General features: G+C 35.1%; 4 protein-coding genes across 4 annotated transcripts in view; all 4 read right to left on the bottom strand.

Annotated features, from left to right (window-relative positions):
• LOC125843809 (tRNA ligase 1) overlaps nt 1–6,343 on the bottom strand; it is a 32,215-nt gene extending 25,872 nt beyond the window's left edge. The window contains exons 1-6 of the mRNA XM_049523011.1: nt 6,082–6,343; nt 4,028–4,471; nt 3,894–3,944; nt 3,492–3,574; nt 2,096–2,195; nt 56–134 (exon numbers count right to left, since the gene is read on the bottom strand). Of these exons, the coding sequence (XP_049378968.1) occupies nt 56–134; nt 2,096–2,195; nt 3,492–3,574; nt 3,894–3,944; nt 4,028–4,471; nt 6,082–6,252 (928 nt within the window). The 5' untranslated portion in view covers nt 6,253–6,343. The remainder of the gene's footprint in view (nt 1–55; nt 135–2,095; nt 2,196–3,491; nt 3,575–3,893; nt 3,945–4,027; nt 4,472–6,081) is intronic.
• Nucleotides 6,344–7,554: 1,211 nt separating this feature from the next.
• LOC125844678 (uncharacterized) lies at nt 7,555–12,358 on the bottom strand. Its single transcript, XM_049523996.1, has 6 exons — nt 11,726–12,358; nt 10,119–10,310; nt 9,704–9,943; nt 8,918–9,135; nt 8,397–8,651; nt 7,555–8,277 (listed from the first exon to the last, which is right to left on the bottom strand). The coding sequence occupies exons 1-6, from the start codon at nt 12,129–12,131 to the stop codon at nt 7,945–7,947; spliced, it is 1,644 nt and encodes a 547-aa protein (XP_049379953.1). The 5' UTR covers nt 12,132–12,358; the 3' UTR covers nt 7,555–7,944.
• A 4,365-nt stretch (nt 12,359–16,723) lies between these two features.
• LOC125844165 (ATP synthase subunit d, mitochondrial-like) lies at nt 16,724–22,276 on the bottom strand. The gene is made up of 5 exons (XM_049523425.1): nt 21,994–22,276; nt 20,890–20,971; nt 18,122–18,186; nt 17,259–17,345; nt 16,724–17,151 (listed from the first exon to the last, which is right to left on the bottom strand). The coding sequence occupies exons 1-5, from the start codon at nt 22,162–22,164 to the stop codon at nt 17,050–17,052; spliced, it is 507 nt and encodes a 168-aa protein (XP_049379382.1). The 5' UTR covers nt 22,165–22,276; the 3' UTR covers nt 16,724–17,049.
• Nucleotides 22,277–23,117: 841 nt separating this feature from the next.
• Nucleotides 23,118–24,813, bottom strand: part of LOC125845550 (E3 ubiquitin-protein ligase RSL1) — a 4,490-nt gene continuing 2,794 nt past the window's right edge. Inside the window, exon 3 of the mRNA XM_049525088.1 lies at nt 23,118–23,584. Within this exon, the coding sequence (XP_049381045.1) occupies nt 23,407–23,584 (178 nt within the window). The 3' untranslated portion in view covers nt 23,118–23,406. The remainder of the gene's footprint in view (nt 23,585–24,813) is intronic.

Here is a 24,813-nt window from a genome sequence, read left to right as displayed (position 1 = left end):
ACCACTTTCAAGGATATAATTTCATGGAGTTGTTAGGCTGCCTCTGAAACCTTACCATAATCATCTTGTGGGCGTTGTCCGTGGTCCCCCAACACCGCCGTGACCAACTCCATTGATATACACATGCGATTGTGCTGCAACAACCAAGGTTTATTAATTTGGATCTTCTATAAGAAGTCATAGCAAGAGTTTTTTCATAATGGTTTTGCACTAGAGTAACAAAATGTAGAGTGAAAAATGAAACATGATGCAAGAGAGTAAAATTAACACCAGTTGTGGATGAAATGGATAATTCTCTGACAATTGGCATAACATCCTAGTAATATTCTCAGAGTGGTTGTTCCAATAAAGTGATATCATCTTAACAATGATTGTAGATTGTATGCAACCTAGTCAACCACACTAAAGAGATGATCGCACCAATAAAATGATTGCACTATCAAAATTTAATATATAGGGAACAAAACTATTCCCCAGAATCTAGTGCAAGATCTACTCTGCGCAGCTGCTCACACATAGAGGTTTACCAAATCCCGTGAACTTTTTAAAGTCTCATCTCAAACTCCTTTATTGTTTTTATTCTCAAATAACCATCATTTCCTAGTATTCAAGTTCGGTGGCATTTTCAATGATTTTACAGAGTAACATAGTTAGGTAAAATCCTGGAAAAGGCAGTTTGATTCTGGTCTAGACAGAGTTTAAAAATTCGAATTTGTTTAAGAAATGAATTGAGTGCCCAACTCCTAGTTAGGCATTTAAATCTGTCCCTGTGTAGACTAATTCTCAAGCTTCTTCTTTTAATAATAACCGGAGAAAATTTATGAGGGGAAATAGTCACAATTTGAAAATCAATGGATAATGGGTCTGCCCGTATACCCCTCTTCACTTAAATAACACTCTTTTGTCAGTGGACGAATCTGGTTACCACTGACAAAAGCCCTGGGGGGAACTAATTCCACTTCTTGTGATCGAAAAAGAGGAGATGGTTGCCAATTTGCTATTCACTCCGACAAGCATGGGAATGCTTTCAGGCTTTACGTGTTCTCAAACTACCACAGTCTTCTTTTTCTTTTTGTTCTTTTTTCTCATACAAAACTAGGTTTTTTCCAATCCTAATTCCACCTCGCTTATCACTGCATACCCTATTCATGCTCAAAGTTTTCCACACAAGCTATTACCTCGAAGCACTTCGATCCAACAATTTTCTATCCTTTACCCATATTCTATGGCATTTGAACCATGGAGGATGTGTTTTCCATCAACTAAGAAACTATCTTCCTACCTTCACCCAAAATATTGGTTTCACTTCCTTCCCCTCGATCAAACAAACTCTTTCAACCTTTCCCCTTTTGTGTCAACCCTGCAGATCCGAGGCTTGTTAAGGAGTACTAGATGATCACCAGGATTCATTTTACGAGAAGTATCAGTTGTCCGGGTTATATGGATTCATCTACACACGGACAGTTGTGTTTAAATGATGGTGGATGTGTACAAATTTTTTCTGCCCATTATGACAGAAACCCTAGACTTCCATTCCAGTCTTTGGCAGCAGATCCTTTTTAATCTAATTTTATGACTTACATTTTGCTTAATTAAGGAAAAACAGGGTTGGACCCTCCATCTGATCTAAACAATAGATACGCATATAATTTGTAATCAGTCAGTGAATCCAATTAATTCTGCACATCAAACAGAATAAAGGCCAGAAAGAAGAAAGATAGAACAAGAGAGGAGATCAGGAAAGACGAGAAATTCGAGGGACAAAATCTACTACAAGTAAAAACAAAAGGAAGAAAACAGTAGAAATCACTCCAGTTATAGTCAGATAAAGAGGATTTTCAAGTGCATGAGGTTGAACAAAGCTGAAGTTTTTGAAAATAAACTAAACGCCAAATTTATTTTCTCCTGATAAACTACACAAGTCTTCCTTGAAACTGTACAGCAGCAAGCTCTTTTAGTTCAGACTATATTTATCATTGATGAGTTTCTTGAGACTCATTCATGATCAGAAAACTTTGAAGTGAAAGAATCAGCAATGTTTATAAAGAAAGTACTATGAATTCTCCTACATAGGGACTAATATTTAGTTCAATACCTCAAGAAACTCGTTGAACTCTGCTTGCTTCTTACTTGCTTGAGTACCCCATGTCTCACGAAACATCCGTCCAAGAACAAAGACACCAACGGCAGTATAGCTACAAAATGAAAATATTACAGCAAGCCTTAGTTGAGACTCAGAGAGTTTAACCACCATAATGATTGCCAGGTAATAGATGATCCAACAATATAGAAGGTCAGGGAAGTGTAGAATGGATGATTTTGCTGTAAATGGTACCACAGGCTATGTTGTTCAGACTCGTCAAAACGTTGCTGCACCCATGTCAGTCCTCCAAAAATGCACTACTTTTGGAGGATCCGATATGCACCCAGGGAAGCATTTTGAAGAGTCCAAGCGACATAGCCTACAGGCCTACATCATTCTCTGCACAACATAAGAAGCATCAGTGCACAATATAAACCATCCAGAATGTAGTTGATCAGTTATCACACTTCAAAGCAGAAGATGAATGTCTTATTAAAGTCCCTCTCAAGCTCCATTGCTTTTTAACAATAGCACAGCCATGACTCGACAAAATTGTTTGAAGCAACAACCACTGAGCGTACAATTAAGAGTACCAAAAAACAATAGTTACACCAATAATCTTTGTATACAAAACATGGTGGCATGCAAGTATTCAACTACTTGTTTTTTTTAAACCATGTTTATCATATACTAACATAGAAATACATAAGAGGGGGACATAGACCTTACCTCCTATAGCTAGGGTACAGTATAGAGGGCAACCAAAAATATGGAGAAACTTATGGAAGAGTCCAGCCCCAACCAAGGTAAAATGCTTTACCTGGTTGGTGGTTAAAAGAGCATGCCTGACACAAGAAGTTTTGAAGAAAAAGGGGGCCATTATAGTTTCCAGGTGCTTCTTATGCAATGAGAAATGTTAATCATCTGTTTTACACTGCACTTTTACAGCACAGCTTTGGTCTCTATTTCTCAACATAACAGAGACAAGTTGGATTATGCTGGAGCATACTGCAGATTTGCTTAGCTGCTGGATGAAAAGAGGAGGCACCAAAGTCAAAAGAAGTGGTGGAGGATCATACCACAATGCATCTGGTCGACAGTTTGGAGAGAGAAATGGGAGGTATTATGAAGATAGATCCAATTCCATTCAGAAAGTTAAACGGAATTGTATAATATCTTTCTAGTTTTGGTGTAAAGAAGTAGGTTTAGAGGATATAGATCATTTTGCAGATTTATCAAGATCTCTGTAAGTATCTTCTTCTCTATTTTATTTTATTTTATTTTTATCTAACACTTTTTGATGGTGCCCAGTATGTCCTCAATGCTGAGGAATACACATTTACCAATTTCAAAAAAATAGAAGATGTTTAAACCAAAAAAATATGCCGTAATCCTAAGCAAAACATACATATTCCCGAAGCTATTCTTGGCATATGCTCCACCCTCATGCCCAGCATACATAAAAAGAGATCCAGAATGCTTAAGAGAGACCTGAACAAAAACAAGCTCCCGCATAAGCAGCATAAAAAACACCTATAAGAAACAGGTTTTAACAATTGAAGAAAGGTATACAAAAAGAGCTTATGACAAGATAACCCCAGCTAGAACAACAACCAAGGTAGTGAAAAATGGTGCCTTCATCTTATAAAAATCTAACTTTCTAAAGTGATGTTTTGATGAAGGACCGAGAATTGTAAGGTAAACTTAACTCAAAATCAGACCTGTTCAAAGAAAATGTACCTTCCTGATAAAAAGAATAAACGGAAATTAAATTAGCATATATCAAAAGCCAAACAAGCTTGAGTCCTACCTCCACCGTAGCCAAGCCTTTGGAGACCATCTCTATCATCCTTGTCCTAACCTGAAAAACCATACTACCATTCTTGAATTTCCACTTTTAAGTGTCATGAACCACAGAGGAAGAGAAGTTGGAGAGATCACTACCTCCTGATCTGATTTCTCATTCTCAAATTTTGGGTAGAAAGTGGCCCTTATTTGGGCTCTCGAGAATGTGGAGTTATCTACAGTAAAATTTTCCAATAAACTACCCTTGAATAATTTGCTTAAAAGAGCACTTTTTTGTTCATTTGGTGTTTTTTCAGCTTCAATCTTTGGGGCTCCGGACACTGTTCCATATGATTTGGGTTTCCAGATGACTTTTTGATGCTGCACCGGTGACTGGGGTGCTAATCCAACGCTGCCAAACTGAAGAGATGCGACTGGAATACTGGACTCTGCACCGCTTTCAGTAATATCCAAGGAACTTAGACGGTCGGTAATGGCTTCAGTAGTTGCAGCAGATACAGGTTCGACATTTGAAGACGAGCCTGGTACCCTATTGGAACTTGGCCTCACTTGCCATTTTTTTTCTTTATAACCACCACTTCTCTGTAAATCAGAAAATTAAAGTGATTAAACTAGATCCAAATTTTAGATGCACTTACAGACACATATTATGACAAAAAAGGTAGAAAAAGATTGACAGAACGCATACTCCACAACTATCTTAGTCCCACCTAATTAACTAAACTACAAACACAAGTGTAATGGCACAAGAAGCTCACATATGTAAGGTGGTGTGATGATGTCAAAAGAGAAACAGTTATGAAAAACAAAAGGTTTGACACAACTGCCATGGTTTGAAACTCCTCAAGGAAGTAGCAAGATTTAGATAAAATCAGCTAACCAAATATAAAAGAGGAATTTCTAGCTGTGGCGATCATATAAGCACAAAACATGAGCAAAGTTTCAAAATAGAACACACTGCACACTGGTGTTTAACTTTCCTTCCTAGTTAGCCAGGAGTTATATGACTTCCATTTTCAAGAAACTATAGGATTTCTTAATGAAAAATATTAACACATAAGGAGACAACAACAATTACCCCTCAATCCCAAATTAGTTGGGTCAGCTATACCAGTCCTCAATATATGTCCCTCTCCATTTGCATTCACGGAAATAGAAATGCTTAAAATTTAACCAAAAAGATAATAATGGCAGCATCCAAGATTAATAGTTAAGGAAACTACAACAATTTACCCCTCAATCCTGAACTAATTGAATCAGCTATACCAATCCCTAATTATTATATTTTATGACAAAGAAACCCGCAATCACTACCCTTTGAGTGCGCACAAGGTAAATTCCGCTCTTGTGTAATAGCTCGCAAACTACACATGAGAGGTAAACCGCACTAGGCAAGCCCCGTTCGACGAGCTCAACCCTTTCCATTTGCATTTGAGGAATTAGAATATTTTAAATTTAACCAAAAAGATCATAGTGACAACGCCGAAGATTATGACAGACTCGTTCTTTTAGAATGCAATCTCAAAATTGGACATTCAGAAGCATACCCAAAAACCAAAAAGAAAACAAGAAGGACAATATACCAATAGTACTCCCTCTGTCCCTCCCAATTTATGTGAAAAAAATCATACCCAAAAACTCAAAAAAGAAGGTCAATATACCAATATCAAAACTTGATCAATAACCCAACAAATGTAATACTCCCTCTGTCCCTCCTCCCAATTTATGTGAAGGAAATCATTTATTTTATAATGCAATCTCAAAATTAAACATTCAGAACCAGGGGCGGAGCCACCTTGTACAAAGGGGTTCATCCGAACTCCCTTCGGTGGAAAATTATATTATTTAAATAATTTGATGTCGAACCCCCCTCAGCTACTTTGTGTGTCTATTTCTACAGATTTTGAACCTCCTTACTGAAAATCCAGACTCCGCCACTGTAATCAGAACCACTATACCAATATCAAAACTTACATCAATGACCCAATAAATATATAAAACCATACTCTCTTCATTCCAATTTACACACCATTTTTCATTTCTCAAGATTCAAAACTGGGTGAACTTCAACCAAACATTTAAAATGTAATTCTTCCATCACATTAACATGAGTATAATCACATCTAATAATACTTTTCGTATAATCTCTTAACATCTGAGTGAACTCTCAATAAGAAAGAGTAATAACATACCTGATTGTTTGGCATGAGTGAAGAGAATAGTAGCGAGGTACTGTATGTGAGGGAACGAGATTGAAAGCGAAAGAAGATTCTAGAAGAGAAAAATGAGGAAGAAGAAGAGAGATAGCGAGGGAGATGAAGTTTAGCAGTGAAAGAGTAAACGATCCTATGCGAAACCGACATTCAGTGCTATAGAAAAGGAAGACTCAACTGTTGTATTATATATGAGGCGAGAAATTTCAGGGGAAACCGGAACAGTGACTACCGCCTTGAGGCAGTCTCCAATTTGGGTTCCATATGCCATATGGACAATGCAATATAATAGCTGGTGCAGACCACATTCAACACCGTGTCGGGTTCGAGAGTTGAGTATAAAAAAAATCTTACTCCTATATATCACCCTATATTGAATTATGTTGTATGTGATTTGAATTTAGTCAAGCTTTGATGGGATCTCCGTGGCGTAAACTAGATGGGAAATAAAAAAAAAATAGATATTGGGCTTTTATTTTTAGAGTAAATGGTGAAAAAAAAAGGTATAACTTTTAAATTTTAATTTTTTACCGATATGCTTAAGAGTTAAGACTGTGAAATTAAAAAAAATATTTTTATATATTTGATATACTTTTGATTAAAACCGTGGATTTAAAAGTTTTTTTTTTAAAAAAAAAATAAATAAACAAGTTCAAATAGAGGAAGTATTTGATTTTGATTTTATACAAAAGTTGTTTGTTTTCAATTTTCGATGGCTTTTATATAATATATTTTTCTATTTTTACACGTAAAAGATGTAAATTATTTTCTTTTATTTTAATTTATAATTAATCATAAGATTTTATTTTTTTCACGAAAGTAATTTTCATTAAATTTAGTGAAAATTAATTGAACTAAATTACCCACTAAATCTAAAACTTCTCGACCTTGTTATTTTTTCGTTCATTACTTTTTCATATTTTCATATGGAAGGATTATAATCGTCTTATCTTTGTTCTTTAAATTTTAAATTTTTTAAAAAGCAATTTTATCTGTTTCAGAAGAGATTAATGATTCATTTGCTAGAAAAAAGAAAGAAATGTGAAGTAGTAAGTAATTTTAATGGTCTTAAATTTTCTCTCACGACTATAATACAATTTGATATTTATGAATTTTACACATGAAAAGAGTTTGGAAAATTCTCTTCATAATTTATTTTTTTTTGGTTATAATTGCCAATGAAAAAGAGAATTTATATTTACATTCTTTACCTGATGTGAAATTTGTGTTTCAACTCATGTTGCAATTTATGAAGTTTATAACATGAGTTGCTTCAAGGATTTATCATTATTTTAGTTGATTCATTCTTGTGTGTGAATGTGGCATGTTTTCATCTTTCACCAATAAAATTTAGCTTTGTTTTAGTTGACTCATTCTCTTCTTTTTTCGCACCGGAAAATTCCACATTAGGATAAATCGCTCTCTAACAAAGGCAACTCCGTATCCAAGAGGACTCGAACCTTCTAATATTAGCCAAGGAAAATAATAGTTTTTCAACATTCAGTACACCATAATTAGGAACAGTGGAAATAATGTCTTTTATTCCAAACTTTCTTGGACATTTTTAATACAAAAATGTTAAAAAGAAGGAATAAAAATGAAAAATATGTAAATGTAAACAGAACCCGGCCTAATCAAAATATAATGAGAGACTCATCTTTATAGCTGTGATCTTGTAACAATAATAAGTAGATCAGACACTACATAAAATTGTATTAAAAACTGATCTTTCCTGTAACTATTTCCTCCTAGGTAATCTATGCTTCGTATTATTCACAAAGCTAGGAAGGAACTACAATGTCCATATAGATAATGGACAGTTGGGCGATCTTCGCGACCAAGCTAGTCGATGTAGTCCTCTTTATCAGGATTAACTACACTAGATACATTTTCTTCATCAGTGGCAACATCACCCAGAATAGTATCTTGGGTCTCTCCGTCATCATTTTGGATGGGAGATTGATCTGGTTCTGGTTCTGGTTCTGGTTCTGGTTCTGGGGTAAGAGGGCCTTGAGGATTTCCAAAAACAGTGCTGAATATGTGTCTATGACATTCATCGCAAAAGTAAAAATAAGTAAAATGACCCTCGTATAAGAGCCTATGTACCATTGCATCTGGTAGGACTCGCTGCAAGAAATCACTTGTGGATGGCGGTACCACCATATCCTCCATTCCCTGATAAAATTTCAAAATTTTAGCTACTTTACACATGTTGTTCGTAAATATGTTCATAAATCATGAGGAATTATCTTGAATAAGGGGAACGAAAACAGGTAAAGGAGATGTGAACTAACCTGCCATACATGTATTTGACCAAGGAATCCAGTCAAGATTTCTTCTGTTTGACCAAATAGAGATTTAATCCAATGCATAATACCCTTTCCAGGGCGTTTCCTCTGCACTTTGAGGTCTGCAGGGCTAAAACCCCAATTTGAAACCTGTAAGACAGCTTCCTCTACAAATGGTTTTGCATTCTTTTGCCGAACAGATTCTTCTACATCTCTCTGCCAGAACTTTTCAAACAATGGATGCTCCAGCAAAGCTTTATCCTGGAAAGGTTAATCATTCTGTCGATTAGGCAAATGTTGATCTGGGAAAATAAATGTGCCAAAGCCACTCAACCTCCACCGAATCTTGCAAAACAATGTTGTTTTTTAACTATAAATAAAGGGGTAAATGGCGTTTTAGTGATTTGAATTCTCTTTAGCTTTATTTCATTCATGAATCTTTCTTAATAATAAGATGTGCACAATCAATTTAGCGGGGTTACTCTTGTTACACTATTTCATAGTTGTTGGTCAAGAATGCTACTTACTCTTATTCCAAGAGACAAGGCAAGCCTTGTTTCGATCTGGCCATGGACTCCACTAAGGAAGCTTCTTCGGTATAAGTAAGGAAGTAGTCTTGGAAACTTCCTAGCTAATATATACATGTTTTTCTTCTTTGTTGTCCATTTCTTCCACATTTTACTCTTCTCCTCCTTGGTCATTCTTGGTTCATATGGACTAACCATTGGAGCGACCATGACGGCACCTGCAAATCCACTCAGGAATTAGATACAACTGAAAGAATATGAACCGAACCTAAATTTTGTTTTGCATGTCGAGTGAAATAGAATAAAGTATAATGGGGCTTCTGAAATCTTTGCCATAAATCTCAGGTCCAATTTAGTGTTTGAAGAACCCTAAGGACCCAGAATCAAGAAAGAGCATCAACAGTATCATCATGAGGCCTTCTTTCATCCACTGTAGAAGACTGGTGACCTTTCCAATTGCAAAAGTAGTTTTAGCCTTGGGCCTTCGTGGCACTTCTCTTAATGAGCATTATGTTAGTTGCAGTGTATCACTCATTTGGCAGGATTCATAGACTTTGTCAATACTTCTTATTCATTGGCAATTTTTGTTGTGTCCATTTTCCCCTGAGAAGGTGCTACAGAGTTGTAAAGTTTCGGACTCTCCATGATAAACAACAAACACGTTGACTGTGACAGGCTGACAGCAGCCAGATAGGTGGCTAGAATGATTTCTCTAAAGAATCTTGCATGTGAACTGGAGAGGGAAATGGCAAACAATTTGTAAAACAAGGAAAAAGACCATCTTACCTGCAATCCTGTCAGGGATGTATCTAAGGGCGGCCCAAGCATGCATGCATCCATCTGAGAATCCCACCACCCAGAATTTGTCAGTAACATTGACAGCATAGGATAAGTGTAGCATATCCATGGCTGATGACTCAAGATTCCTGGAAGGATGAGGATCACTTTCTCCAAATCCTGGAAGATCATACGTTACCAAGCGAATACCATATTCTTGCAGTAGAGAAGTCTTAATGCCAGGTATTCCTGCTTGTTTTGGGGAGACAAACACACACCATTAATGCATATGCAAGAGCTTGTATAAACGACTTGCCAAAATTAACCACTTTAATCTATGTTTGTTCGAGGTGCAACAGAGAATACGAAGACGGATACATAGAATTGATTGGAAAGGTTTAACGGTTAATAATTAGTACGATACCTGCAAGCCGAGACGAGACGAAAGAATGCGGAGCAATCATAGAAAATCTAGCCAGCTCAGCAGGAACACCCTGCTGCTGATAAGCCAAATGTCTACCGTCTGGGAGAGAAATTCGACTAGCACTTGGAGGATGTATACACACTTTCTTGACCGATGTAGTTGGATATATATTATCATTACTTGCAATAAGCACTGTAGATTAGCCTTTATCAGTAATTGTATAAGTAAAGGTGTAGAAAGGGAGAACATGAGCAACCAGTCTGAAGAAAATGAGGACATTTGCAAACATAGGTGAGTTGATCAACAATTAAAGGGTACCAAATTATCAACCCACTCAGTAATCATACCAAATTATCAACCCACTCAGTAATCAAATTTTCACAAATTCATGTGGAACAGCAAGAGGAACTAAATATTTTTTTTTGTTCTCTCGCAATTACTGCCAACATTCTAGTCCTGAAACCTTGTGAAGCTCAATCAGTAATCATGCACATTATTTCAAGCCACGTCGTATGTATTAATGGTTGTAGCACGTCAATCTTGCAAGTTTCCCCTCCATATGCTCTGGTGTTAAAAGCTGAAAGGAGAAGCTGTGGATGACTGATTTATGCAGACAAGCCTTTCTCCATCCACATATATCAGACTCATGACCATAGTTCCTACAGTTTGTTGATCAATATCTTTCATTTTTTATTCCTTTTATAACAGCCTACTTTGTTAATCAACCATGGTAGATTGGAGTTAAGTCCTTGTATCCTACAGTGACTACAATCAGAGCAACGGCTTTCTAAATCTACAGTTAGAGAAACAACCCTCTAAACCATCTCACAACTGAATAACATAGTTTCTGAAATTCTAATCAGCAAAGACTAACAAAAGTCAATGAGATAAATCAATTCTCTAAGGTGAGAAAATGTGAAATATGTTCTTTCCATTTTATCACCCTTCAGAATTGAAGAAGCAGCATGGTTTTCTAAATGCACTCCAAATAAATCTTGTTTTTCACATCAACATAGTTAACAATGAGCTAGAAAGGCCCAGCAAAACAACTAAAGATTCAAACTTGTAACATAACAATTCCACCTGTGGTCAGAATTTGTCCCCTTAGGACCAATTTAACAAGTCCTAGAACCATTCTCAGATCCAAAATGACAATATCTCAGTAACCAGATAACTAAAGCAACACCATGTTGCACAGCTCAACTCCAAACCAACCTCTTCTATAAGAAATATGTGATCGAAATAAAAACTTCCCTAGGTGAAGAGAATATACAACTACAACAATATACCCAGTGTAACCTCACAACTGTAGTCCGGGGAAGGTAGGTTGTACGCAAACGTTACCTATTCTGATGCTCAAAAGAAATATTTCTATGACATCAAATAGCAAGATACAACGCAAATGAAGCAACATATAGTAATATACATTGGAGAATAAGAGACTACACAACTACTAAGTAATAGTACTACTATCAAGAAGAAGAGTAGGACTATATATTACTTCAAAAATCAAAATTATTTGAAATTTTGTAAGCTCTTAAAAGCAGAGAAAGTTCACCAAAATTCATCCTACATTCCCTGAAGGATAGAAGCTAAAATCACAGTACCTGCAGAAGCAAGAAAAAGAACAAAAAATATCACACTCCAAGCGTGTGCCGGATCGCGATCTTCCGGCAAATATTCATTCAAAAAACTCAATCTCCGGCAAACTTTACAACATAGCGGTCCAACTTTCCTCACAAGTATCGAATCCTCTCTAATCACACTCTGTTTCAACACATCCCTCACTCCCTTCCCAAACTCCACACTCATCTCCGCAAATCCTTTAGCAAACTCCACCGCATGAAGTTTCCAGTTCTCACCATCCTTACCTTTCACCTCCACCCCCGCCGGCCCACCTCCGTAACCACCTCCCATTGCCGAATACCTCGAATTATACCGAATTTCAGTATCACCGACTACACTACCTGTACCTTCTCTCCATGACGACGACGACTCGTTGACTTCTGACATTAAAAAATCCTTCGAACACCAAATTAAAAAAAAAACTTCAACAACTAAACTGCGAGCTCCCTCTCTCTTCCTATTCACTTTCTCTCACTATACTATACATACTACTACACATATGCATAGATTCCTCTGTATGAATGAACAAAAATTGAATATATATTTTTCACTTCTATCTGAGAGAAATGGAGTAAGCTTTTCTTTTGGATTTTGTTTTCGCCATTGATGATGAAAAAGTTTGAAGTTCTATTATGTAGAAGAAAATTGTGTGGGGGATCAAAGTGTAATTAGAGGAAAATAGGAGGGGTGGTAGGTAGAAGAGAGTGATGGGATAAAGGGCTGAGATTAAGCCACGTAAGGAAGAACGGCAAAAGAAGAAAGTGGAGTAGGAGTTGGTGGGGACGTGTGGTTTTTTGTTTGTTTTCATTGAGAGTAGAAAGAGTAAAACAAACGTTTCGTATTAAAACTCGATTAAATTTAAAATTGCTCATTATAAAAAAGAAAATTGGAGCGATATTTTATTTTGAAGAAATTTCACAAATAGCCACTAAAATAACTTAATTAGGTTACGTAGCTATAATTTGTTAATTACTATTTGTAGTTATATGTTAGAGGAAGGAGAGTGACGAATTGTATTTATATATCTATTATACAATTGTATATGTATAATTTGTATTTGTATATGCATTAGAGAGGAGAGAGGTGCACGTAATTATTGAGTGATAACTAATTCAAAGTATAGTTATGTTAGCTAATTAATTAGTATATGTTTGATTGTCCGCGTACTTTCTCCCTTAAATGCAAGATTTTTGAATTAAGCATGGAGGATCTCAATTATTATACTACAATTCATATTGATTGATAAATATCGTTATTGTGTTTTCGTATAATATAATGCATTAACAAACACTTAAACTTAATTTAAGTTAACAAATAAATACTTTAATTTTGATAGTATACGTCCAGACATCTCAATTTGGTGTTAACCGACAACTAAATACTTCAAGTCATATGCATTATGTCTCGTAAACACTCGATGATAATATATAAATTTTAAAGACTTCGGAATGATCATTTTATAAGTTTAAATATTTTAATTGAAGTAATTTTCGAAATTGAAATATTATAACCATGGAAGAATAGCATGGTCCCCGTCATGCCCCACCAAAACCATTCCTCCCGGCGTCCTAAAATGGGTCATAGCATGTGGATTTGTATTTTTATTTGACTAATTAACTAAATGATTCCTACGTTAAAAGTATTATGCATTAGTTATATACTTTATTGGATATTAAGGTATGTATTATTAATATCGTAATTTTTTAGATATTAGTAATGCAAGAGGATTTAATGCATGCATTAGTATTATTAGAGACTTAATTATCTTTCAAATTTCTTTTCACGGATTTTTCACCATGATATCATTGTAAATAAATATGTTTATGTCATGCATGTTATTTTTAAGGCATAATACATAAACATGACCATTATCTTGGCGTCAACTGACAACTATGATTTTTAACTTTAAATGTGCACAAGTAGACACTTAAACTTGTATAAAATTGAACAAATAGCCACATCCGTCCTACATGACACCCTTCATGGAAATTTTGTGTCCTACATGGCGTCCTACATGTATTATGTCATGTAGGACACGTGTGTCTACTTATTTAATTTTATACAAGTTTAAGTGTTTGCTTGTGCATACTCAAAGTTGGAGGGCATAGTTATCCACTGAAGCCAAGTTAAGGGTTATGTTTATGTATTATGCCTATTTTTAATACATCAAATTAGGGGTATCAAAAATGAACCCAAACATAGGTAACCCGCCCAGAATTTTAAGGTTTGAATTAGGTTCAATCTCAACTCATTCAAGCCTAACCCATTTTAAGAGAATCCTCAATTGAGCCTAATTCAATCTCTAATTTCAACCCGTTTTAAAACTCTTTACTAAGATATGTTCCTATATTAAAGGTATGAATTATTATCTATTTAACATCTTTTAGGATTTATCCATCCATTTGTTACTTTTTTTAAAAAAAAAAAACTTGAGCTGATATTGGAATTGCGATTATAAAAGTTAAATATCAATATGTTAAAATTATTGAGATTAATCGGGTCAAATTGGGCGGGTCAAGACTCAACCCATTTTTTAGCTCATTTGAGCTCAAAGTAAACTTGGGCGGGGTCAAGACTCAACCCAATTTCTATTTCAACCCATTTTAATATCTCCAATTTTAACCCAACCCCNCCCATTTAACACCCCTACACCAAATCAAACAAAGTATAAGTAATAATCTATGTATAATTAATACAAACATGCATAACTAATACTCCTTATGTCCTATTTATTTGTCCATTTTTTACTTGACACAACCTATTAAGAAAATAAATTTGACATAACCAGCTTACCATTTTACCCCTATTAATTGATAGAATTTCAAAATTAATTTATTTATTAATTGAGGGTATAATAGATAAAAACATATATTGTATTTTCTTGATTTGTCAAAAATGACAAGTAAAATGGGACCGAGGAAGTACAAGCATTAGTATTGCAAGCATAATGAATTAGCATGATTAAAGACATAATTGTCCTTCGAAACATTTTCTACGATATTTAAAGATTGCGGTTTATAAATATATTATTTTAAAAAAAATATGAAATAATACATGTTATTTTTAAAATATCAAATCAAATAATACATGATTAGAAAATAATATCTAAAGAAATAATATAAATATCATTAATAACTAATATATATATATATATAAAATATTATTCTTATACACCTTATCAAACGACCCATAATATATATGGGTGAAATTATTAAAAAAAACAGTTGCAATAATGAAAATGAAAGTGGCATATGCTGAAAAAATTGGAATGTATATTGTAAAGAATGTTAACTTTTGGGGAGTAAAATGAAAATAATAATTAGAGAATGAAGAAAAAGAAGTGCACTTTTTTTTATAAAAAATAAAACATAAAAGGGAGAATAATTGGAAAAAAAATGCACGTGGAATCTAATACCCATGATATAATAATTGGCCCCCCAAAAATGAATTATATTAGGTGGTGTAGTGGTCCAGCATAAGTGATGCCAAACACAGACTGTAAATAACCATTACATTAAATCTCACAACTCATTTTGATATGCCAATAAATACTTTCACACAAATCATGTGAAGTAAAAGAATGATGAAAAGATTACGACAAAATGTGGTGCAGTAGATGTGATTGTTTCTATCTTAATCAGATGTTTTGGATTTGAACTCTAAATATAGAACAACTCTTGGTAGGAAGCACTTCCTTTCGAATGAGATTCTACGTAGCGTGACTTCAGATATAATCAAGCTTCAATGCAGATACTAAATATCGAATGAGAAGTCTTTTAAAAAGAAGAAGAAAAAGAAACCGTGAATAAATGAATCATGAATCTAACTCAATTTCGAAAGTTAATTCATGTATATTAAAAAACGATCTAATCCTTTTTTCGTCCCACATCAGAAAATTCAATATTCCACCTTATTCTTAAGATTGGATATCTGAAAAGTAGATAATTTATTATGAAGCTCAATATTGATAACAATAATTGGGCAAGCTCTGCTTTGATACTATATAAAGTAAGTAATAAATTTTGAATCTACCTCAATCTCCAAATATTATTTCATGAGATCAAGACAATATAAGAAAACCAACCATCCTTTTTTCTCCATCCCATATGAATTCTTCAACAAAATTTTGTAATTTTACACTCATCACATGAATTTGGTAGCAAAAAAATATTTTTGTATGAGAAAGTAAATTCAGTCACTAAAAATGTTTTTTAAGAAACAAATTTTCTAAAAAAAAAATCAAAAGGGAAAAGCATGACTTACTAATGCCACTCATTAATTCTAGACATGATAAAATGGTAAGCTTTGTCCTCATATAGGGGAGAAGTTGTACTAGTATGGTTTGGTCAAAAAATAAATGTAGTATAGTCTCTATCCTAAGCTAAGATGATTACTTTGATGAGTCATCCTAGGCCCTAGCTATTTGAAGTTTGAAAAAAAAATAGAAACTTGTTGGCTATTAAAACTATCCTAATTTTTTTAACGAAAACTAAGTTGACTTGCTAAGTGTAGAGCTAAGAATTCAACATCCCAATCTAAATTAGAAGGGAGCTCCAATTCGAAGTGTGGGCTATTAATACTAAGAAAGGTCCATTTCCACCTTTAAGCAAAAAGATTTGATAGGTTGGTCAATTAGAGACTATTATTTCCTTTATCATTTCGTCCTTAATTAAGATTTCGTTATTTCAAATTTAAGCATGATCTATAAAGTCATTTATTATTACTTTTTTAAAAAGAAAAAGAATATTTTACTCCTTAAGGATAGATTTCTTATCTTTTTGTATTCGTAAAATAAATAATAAAATATACTAAAAACATTTATATATTAGGCAAGTACTGGGGCAACTAGTGAACCCTACTGTCATTTACTAACATATTGCAATCCTATCAAAAGGCTATTTCATCTTTTGGCAAATTCTCTACTAAAAAAATAACCTTTTGAGACAAGCAAGCTAGAAATTGGAAAATAGAGACTGCCATCAACAAAGACCACAAAATAAAATTCCACAAAAATGTTGAGAAATCGCGGTCAGAAAAAAGACTTGAATACACACTGAATGGTGAGCATTTCAGTATCGAAGAATTCTAGATTTCTTCAGTAATGGAATTATGATAAACGTATCCACTCAAGACATCTTTTGTCTCCAACCAGAGCCAAAGTACATTGTAGCAGTCCACATTCTTTAAAATACCCCAGCAAATGAAATGAAAAAACAATTGTTGCTTTCCTTTTATTCCTAAATAACAGACGAACTCACAGCATCCAACCCCACAGGAGGATCCAGAAAACTTCTCATGAAGCCAATTAGTAGCCCCAGTAATCATTTCGAATTTCATCATCAAATTTCTTCTTTAACTCGGGATGCTTTGCAAAATATTCTTCTGCTGTCATGGTACTGAGTTTTTTCTGTAAATCAAAACAGAGCTACACTTGAATATGCATATTGAGGAAGAGAAATTAAATTGATGTGTTTTACTGGATATAAAGGAAATGAAGGGGCAACTCTGCATCACCTTCAACTCTTGGACCTCGGCAACTTCCTTTTCTAATCTTTCAGACTCCTTGAGAGATTGCTTCTCAGCTTCTTTCAGTTCCACCAACTGCAGTTTTGTACAAATAATTTCATTACACAATTACTGGAACATGAAACCTCTATATTTTTGAAACATGAAATTTCAATTTACCATCAACACTTTTAGAACATGCACACAACATCATAAGCGGACACAAACATAGATCCTGTTGCAAGTACGAAATCTGATGACAACCAATGAAAAATTTAAATTTGAAATGTGTAATTCACAAGATGATTCTTGTAGGATGAGTTGTGATCACTTTGTTAAATACCTTAAACCTACTTTGCCTTTTGTTCCATTTGAAGCAGATGAATGCCTCTGTATGTGGCTGACTACAGCCTACTCATCTTAAAGAGAATCAAATTAGCACAAAAGTATTCAGTTCAGGGTATTGTTCAATTGATAGGACTCTTATCTTACAACTTTCTATAACAATGGTGAATTCAAATTAGCACAAAAGTAAGGGTTCAGTTCTCAGTATTGTTCAATTGATAGGACTCTTATCTTACAACTTTTCTTTTTATAATCTTGGCTTAAACGTGGTGCACTTTGACTATTCTACAAGGCACCTGCTATCTCCCCACCAGGACAGGTACCTAGCAACTGTGTCCATCAAGACTTATCCTTCTTAACAGTGGGTGCATTTTGTTCTTTCTTACTCACCACTATTTTAGAATGAAGTCAATCATACAACTAACTATTCCACTAGTATATCAACAGAGATACAATAATTAGGAAACAGAAAAGAAATTACAAGACCAAACTATCAGGGAGGGGAGTAGTAACATGATTTCCCTTACCAAAGCATCAAACTTGGGTTTGTATTGAGGAGTAACTGTGTCCTCAAACTTGGGGATCTCAATGCCTGCAAGACAACATTATTAAAACCACTAACTCAAGATAGGATACATTAGTTTGAACAAGAAACATAATAAATATAAGTTGAATCACCAACTTTAGATGATTGTAATTGCATCTTCCAAACAATATTAGGCAATAAGCATGACCTCCATAGATCCAACAGTGATAGAAGGTAATACATAACAACAAGCAGGGGCGGATCTATAGTGTGTCCAGGGGGGTCATCCGACCCCCCTCGGAAAAAAAATTACACTATATATATAAGATCACTTTTTTTTTGTACATGTATATATTTAAAATTGATCCCCCTGAGCATATGTAAAAGGAGTAGCTCAGTGGTTTATGGGGGTCAGGATTCAGCCTATGTGAGCTTTGGGTCACGGGTTCGATTCCAAGCAACAACATTTTTTTTATTTGAACCCCCTTGATAGAATTCCTGCCTCCGCCACTGACAACAAGGCTGTGTAGTGTTCAAACAAGAGAAAATTTCAACTGACTGCAAAGAAAATTGACAGGAGACAGGTAGGTGAAATTTAACCCATGAAAATATATCTCACCTTACACACCCAAATTAGGATGGATTGGCTGGGCATATATTCATTGGTGGGTCATTTTGGTAAAAGATTGCAAGAAAAATTTCAGATGAAAGAGGGTAGAGGTCAAGTAGAAAGCACCCTCCACCTCCAACCTGACGGTTGTGGGTTCAAGCCACCATGTTACCACATCCAAATAAAGATAGGAAATTTATGTATCCAAATGGTGTTGTGGAACAATCTGAGAATAAATTAACAAGAAGCCAAGAAGATTGATAGCGAGGAGCAGAGTAAAAATTGAAATTGTTTTTCCCTGTGTCACTGAAATAAGGGAAAATCTAAGGGTCTTATTAAGCTAGAGGACGTGTGTATTTCAAACAGGATCTATGGCATTTCGTGAAAATTCTGAGACTAAAAAATCGCAACGGATCGAGTCCCTTGTCAAACACCATGAAATTTCACTCAACGAGCAGTTCAAAGAAAAAAGAAAAAGGAGTAACAATATTTTGTAAACCTGGTCAGTGGTCAGCAAACCAGATGTAAAGCAAGAATTTTAGAGCGCATACCATTAGTTTTGATAGGAAAGTTGCAGCTGATGTTGGTTATACTGGCTATTGTTCGTGGCTCATTCACCTTATAACAAAGTTAAGACTAAGTTTTCTAGTGTGAAAGGTTTGTATACATGGCCTAGTAGTTGGAGAGGGGATGTCTCATTTCTTTGGATCCAAAACATAATTGTAAGCATAAAAAAGAGACAATTTTAAACAAAACAAATAATTCATCAGAGCTGTCCACGAAGATACTTCACACTCTTTAGTTCTTTAGGATTTAATGCAAGACCTCAAGGTCAGACTTACTTTAACTCCCCCTCACCCAGAGCTACTTAAGGCATAATCTTCTAAGGGCTCATTTGGTTGGGGAACAAGTTATCTCAAGATTGTTATCCCACCCTCAATGTGGGATAAAAATAACACTACAATCCCGCGATGATATCCCAACCAAACATGGGATAAACTCATCCTAAAATTTATCCCGGATTAGTTATCTCTTATCCCCGTACGGCCGTACCAAATGATCCCCAAATCTATTACCCTCATGCTGACAGACAAAATCCAGGTTTTCTCACAGCTGTGTCAAGCTATCCAAAACTTAGTGCATCTGGTGGACATGACAGCTACACAAAGATATAGTCTTTCACATACTTGAGCCTGAGTAAAACAAAAGATAAAATCTTTCATAGCCAAGCAAACCAAAGAGAAAAACCTGGACCTTAGGCCATGTTTAGATCTCAAGAGTATACTTGGTGTTGTGAGTTTGTCACTTAACTTTTATGTAACAAGAATTCCTTGCGTCGCTAATTCTTTTTTTCACTTATTAATTACCAGTTAGTTCCCAGGAACAGTTCTATTTTCAGATAAATTATGGCAGAATTGGATCCATCAAGTTCAGGCACCTCACTTAACCTTCATTGCTCTAAACCTTCTCAGCTTCTCTACTGTGGAAGCTCAAACACACATTCGCCCCAACTTGCTACCAGCAAGAATATTTAACTTTTAATTAAAAACTCAAGAAAGTCCTCACTCTGGAACCTCCAGTAATTTAACATGACACATGACAGGGTCAGGCAAGCAGTAAATAATATGCATAGAGCTTATTAAAAAACTGCTCCAATACTAGATAGTAATATTCTCCGAATTATGCACCACATCAAACAACAAATATAACCAAACAAGCACATGTCATTCTTAATAATCTTCATTACGTAAAGAAAATGGAAAATGATATCTTGTCTGACAAAAGAAGTTGCACAAACAACTCATTCCAGAAACACTTCATCCTTAGCAGTATTAGTGATGACCATGCACTCAGTAATTGCTACACTAAAGTCCTTCAACAAGAATTTTAGGATAAGTGTTTGGAAAATATGCTAGAAGAGTTAAACGTTTTCTTTTAGCAACAATGATTTGATTATTTTCCATAAAAACACAAAGGAACAAAGATTAGGAGCAAGAAATCCTGTGCTTTGTCTTCACTAGAATAAGCTAAAAAGAAATTTATGGTCAATATCTTGATTGAACTCTTATAATGCTGGATGCTATCACCAAAGAGACTACACAGGACACATAGTAAAGAAAAGATTGTAAACGCAAAAAGAAACCTGATGTTCCACATACTTTCATAGGCTTCTTTGTACATGTCTACCAAGCGAGAACCAATTCCTTTCCTGTAATATTCCCAGTTTATGGGCTCAGGCTCCTGCATGATTAAGAAGTGAAGATCCCTTATGCATTAGAGCCTCTAAATTTATCCAAGTACAATAAATTAAACACATTAGGAAGGATTGGATCTCAGAAGTGTAACGATACAGAACAATGATCAACAAACACCAAACTCAAATCATGCCGCCAAGTTTCCAATGCTTAGTTAGAAACTAGGTATGGCAACAAGAACATTCTAAATGATACTACAATCAATTCAAGCAGTCAGATTTAATCCTTCAACCAACACAATTCCATAGCTCGCACGAGAATATATAGCCTAAAATGACCAAGCTCTTGATAGAATCAATCAATCAAGTATGCCTCAATCCCAAACTAGGTAGGGCCACAATACAATCCTTTGTACACATTCCACTCTCTTCCAGCTATATAAATATATAGTCATAAATGAGCATAAAAACATTAGAGTTTCAATCAATCAAGTAAGCCTCAATCCTGAACTAGTTAGGGCCACAATTCAATCCTTTGTACACATTCCACTCTCTTCCAGCTAATATATCATTGAATGCCCAATAACAGTTCTCTAAACCAAAAGTTTTATAAAGCTCACACTAATCCCTACACTGACAGATAAATCTCCAATCAAACAAAAACAACTGCTTGCAGATGTCAATCACCAAAACAATCCATCAATGAACACTAAATTGTTTTTTTTTTTTTAAATGACAAGTCAAACGCACACCTAAAGTGTCCCCATTTTTCGAGTTTACCTATCAGGTGTTCGAGTTCCTTAGTTTGCTGCCTAAACTATCACCAACTATTTATCTAAACACACCTCAACTATCAATTATTCCTAAAAGATGGTGATATTTCAGGTAGAAAAAGTGAACAACTACTGATAATTGGTGATAGTTCAAGTAGTAAACTCGCACACCTGATATTAGATACGGAACTCGAAAAAACGAATAACCTAAATCATAGATCCAGTAATGAAACCCTAGATCTACATAAAAAGGCAATCAATACATAATCAGAAACGAGAGAAAAATAGAGAGGTACCTGGCTGAACTTGGTTTGGAGTTGTGAGTTGACATCATCGAAAGCACGACGGAGGTTAGAAAACTCCTTGCGAGCTTCATCGGTGACAAGAAGCTTCGCCATTCCTTCCCAATCAATAGTCCGGCCGGCCTTGAATGTCACATCGGCGATCTTCTTCACTGTTCCGCTCATTTTCGATCTCTTTTCTCTTCTCTCTTCGTAATCTTTTCGGCTGTCTGTTTGATATGGTGTGAATGTGATGAGATACAAAGGGCTTCCCCTATTCTCCGAATTTTAATTTAATAATTTTAACTTTTACCCCTTCTTTTTTCCTCTTTTTCTTTTTCCTTTTTTCAAGTTTTTTTTAGTAGCATGGGATTGAATAGTAATTTGTCAATATTTTTATTTATTTTCGATGTGCAAGTACTGGCCTGAAGCTATAATGTGCTCGATTATGATCGAATGCCTCTAAGTTAGAAGTCGGGTTAGAAACAACGCATGCGCCCGTCATCTGCCGACCCGCAGTAGGGGCCTCTGGCCCCAAGGACACGTTTCATTGGCAAAGTTGTCGCGATGAAAGTGTCATGATGACCGCCTTGAATACAATTTCCATCGAGCAAAGGTGATGTTCAATTTTTTGCAAGTTGTATGTTTAAGTTACTTGTAAATTATTTGGTTGATTGTAATCTTAGGAGTAGAATTGATAAACTAGATTTTGCCTTCAAAACTAGTCTAATCTAGCTTTTTATTTAAGTAGGATTGTGTTAACATGAATGAAATGTATAAATCGTCAAACTTATTTAAATGTTCTACTGACCATTGTTAAAAAAAAATAAAATATATATATATATATATATAGAAACAACCTTCTATCTATTCCACTAAAACTCTCTTGCTTTGCTTTCCTGTAGTACCACTAAACGAGTGATGTCTTTATTTTGCTTCAATTTGTCACTATCAAATCGATTTAGCATGTTAACAAATCAACAACTAATAATATACAAAACTGGACCAAACCAACCGATGAACACCCCTAGACTGCGGAGCATAACAACAGCCCCACAGACCTGAGGTGCAACAAGCATCATATGATAGATTCATTTTTGTGAAGGGGTCACAATTCTGGGAAATAAACAGGAAAGACGTTGAATAAGCAATTTTTGTACTTACAAAACAACCGATAATCTGTCTGTTATCATCGAAAGGATGGTTTGGCTTTCTAAACACAATTAGCCTGGGATACAACACAGAGATATATATAACAAAAAGGGAGGCAATGTTTACTGATGAAGTGACCAAGACAAGGGTCACATAATACCACAAAATGTGCTAATTTATCCAGTAAATTCCCAAAATTGACCAAGTATTCCAGATAGTCGAGTTCCAATATAAAGAATGATGATGAAACATAGCACTAAGGCTCCACTATAACATTCAGAAGTAGTAATCATCATAATCGGTTTCATAATCAGTTTCATAATCATCATCATCATTGTCATCGTCATCGTTATCGTCATCTAAAATGTTGTCCTCATCCCAAAGCTTACAGGAGCAAGTTGCTTTCTTGTCCATCCACGGTGCTCCGCATGTATAACAAAATTCATACCCACATCTGAACATACAGGTAAAAATGTTGTTAGTGTAATATATACATACGATACAGTACAACACAATTGTAATCAACAGAGGTAAAGAGAAAAGTTTAGGCCCAGTAGGTATCACGTACGACCACAATTGAGGAAGAACGAAACATCTCAAGACAACAGATCACTAGTTCATCTTTGGGTTCTATTACACACAAATATAAAAGCAAAAAATTAAGAAGATAATAGAGTCACTCCTTCTAACCCATCCGAGTGTTGTTTATCCTCCTAGCACTAAAGCACATTCCAAAATTCTTACTGTTAGCAGCAAAAGTAAACTCATATGCATTAATTTATGGACCCTCCTATACATGGCTCCCAATATAAAGCAGAATTAACCAAGGTTAATTATCTGTGGGCCGTGGGTACTGATATGATCAACTAAAGCAGAAAGTGAAGGTACTAACTCAAACATACAAGTTTTAGTTGGAAAGTGATCACCACCATAAAATTATCGAGACATACTGGCCAGAATTGTTATACAAAAAAAAAAAAAACGCAGAAATACTTCTTACAAGGTCAACTGATATCATGGCATCAGTATTATGTATAAGAACCAAGGCTTACACAAGCGATGCCATTCTCCCATTATCCGCAAAGAGCACAGACCCACAATTTCTTTACGTTGGAAATATGTACCTCCTTACTGAACTTGGAGAGTAAACTTCTAGTAAAATGTTACACAAATATATTCACTGAAATACTTTTTCTGATAAGCATATTTACTAAAATACTTAACACTATGTCCAGGGGATATTGAACCAGCCTGGATAACCTATAACTCAACCGCTCCACAGACAAGAAAGGAGGGGAGAGAGAGGGGGACAGAAAAGAAACACAAGTGTAAGGCCAGAACAGGCACCTCAGTTAAAAAAATCTACTAACATAGCTGAAAGCCTGAAACAATGTCTGAAATGGAACAAGCAATCGGAGTGCAACAATAGCTAGTAGGAATATTTTTTTAAGTGTACAATAACAAACTCTTTTGTAGATGAGGCCTTGAGTGCAAAAAGTGTCATGTTAAGGAAGAAACAATACATCAATAGAGGGTAAAATGACAAAATAAAAGAGCAATCAAAATGTGGCCCAAAAGTATCAGCAAGGTACATGTAGAATAATGCATATATATAGTTTGGTCCAACATCATAAACAAGTTGTTGTTTTCCTAATCAGTTTTTTTTTTTTTTTTTTTTTTTTT

Source organism: Solanum stenotomum, chromosome 11 (assembly GCF_019186545.1).
Source record: "Solanum stenotomum isolate F172 chromosome 11, ASM1918654v1, whole genome shotgun sequence".
Lineage (NCBI taxonomy): Eukaryota > Viridiplantae > Streptophyta > Magnoliopsida > Solanales > Solanaceae > Solanum > Solanum stenotomum.
The sequence above is the reverse complement of the archived record's forward strand: the minus strand, read 5'-3'. Positions and strand labels throughout refer to the sequence as shown.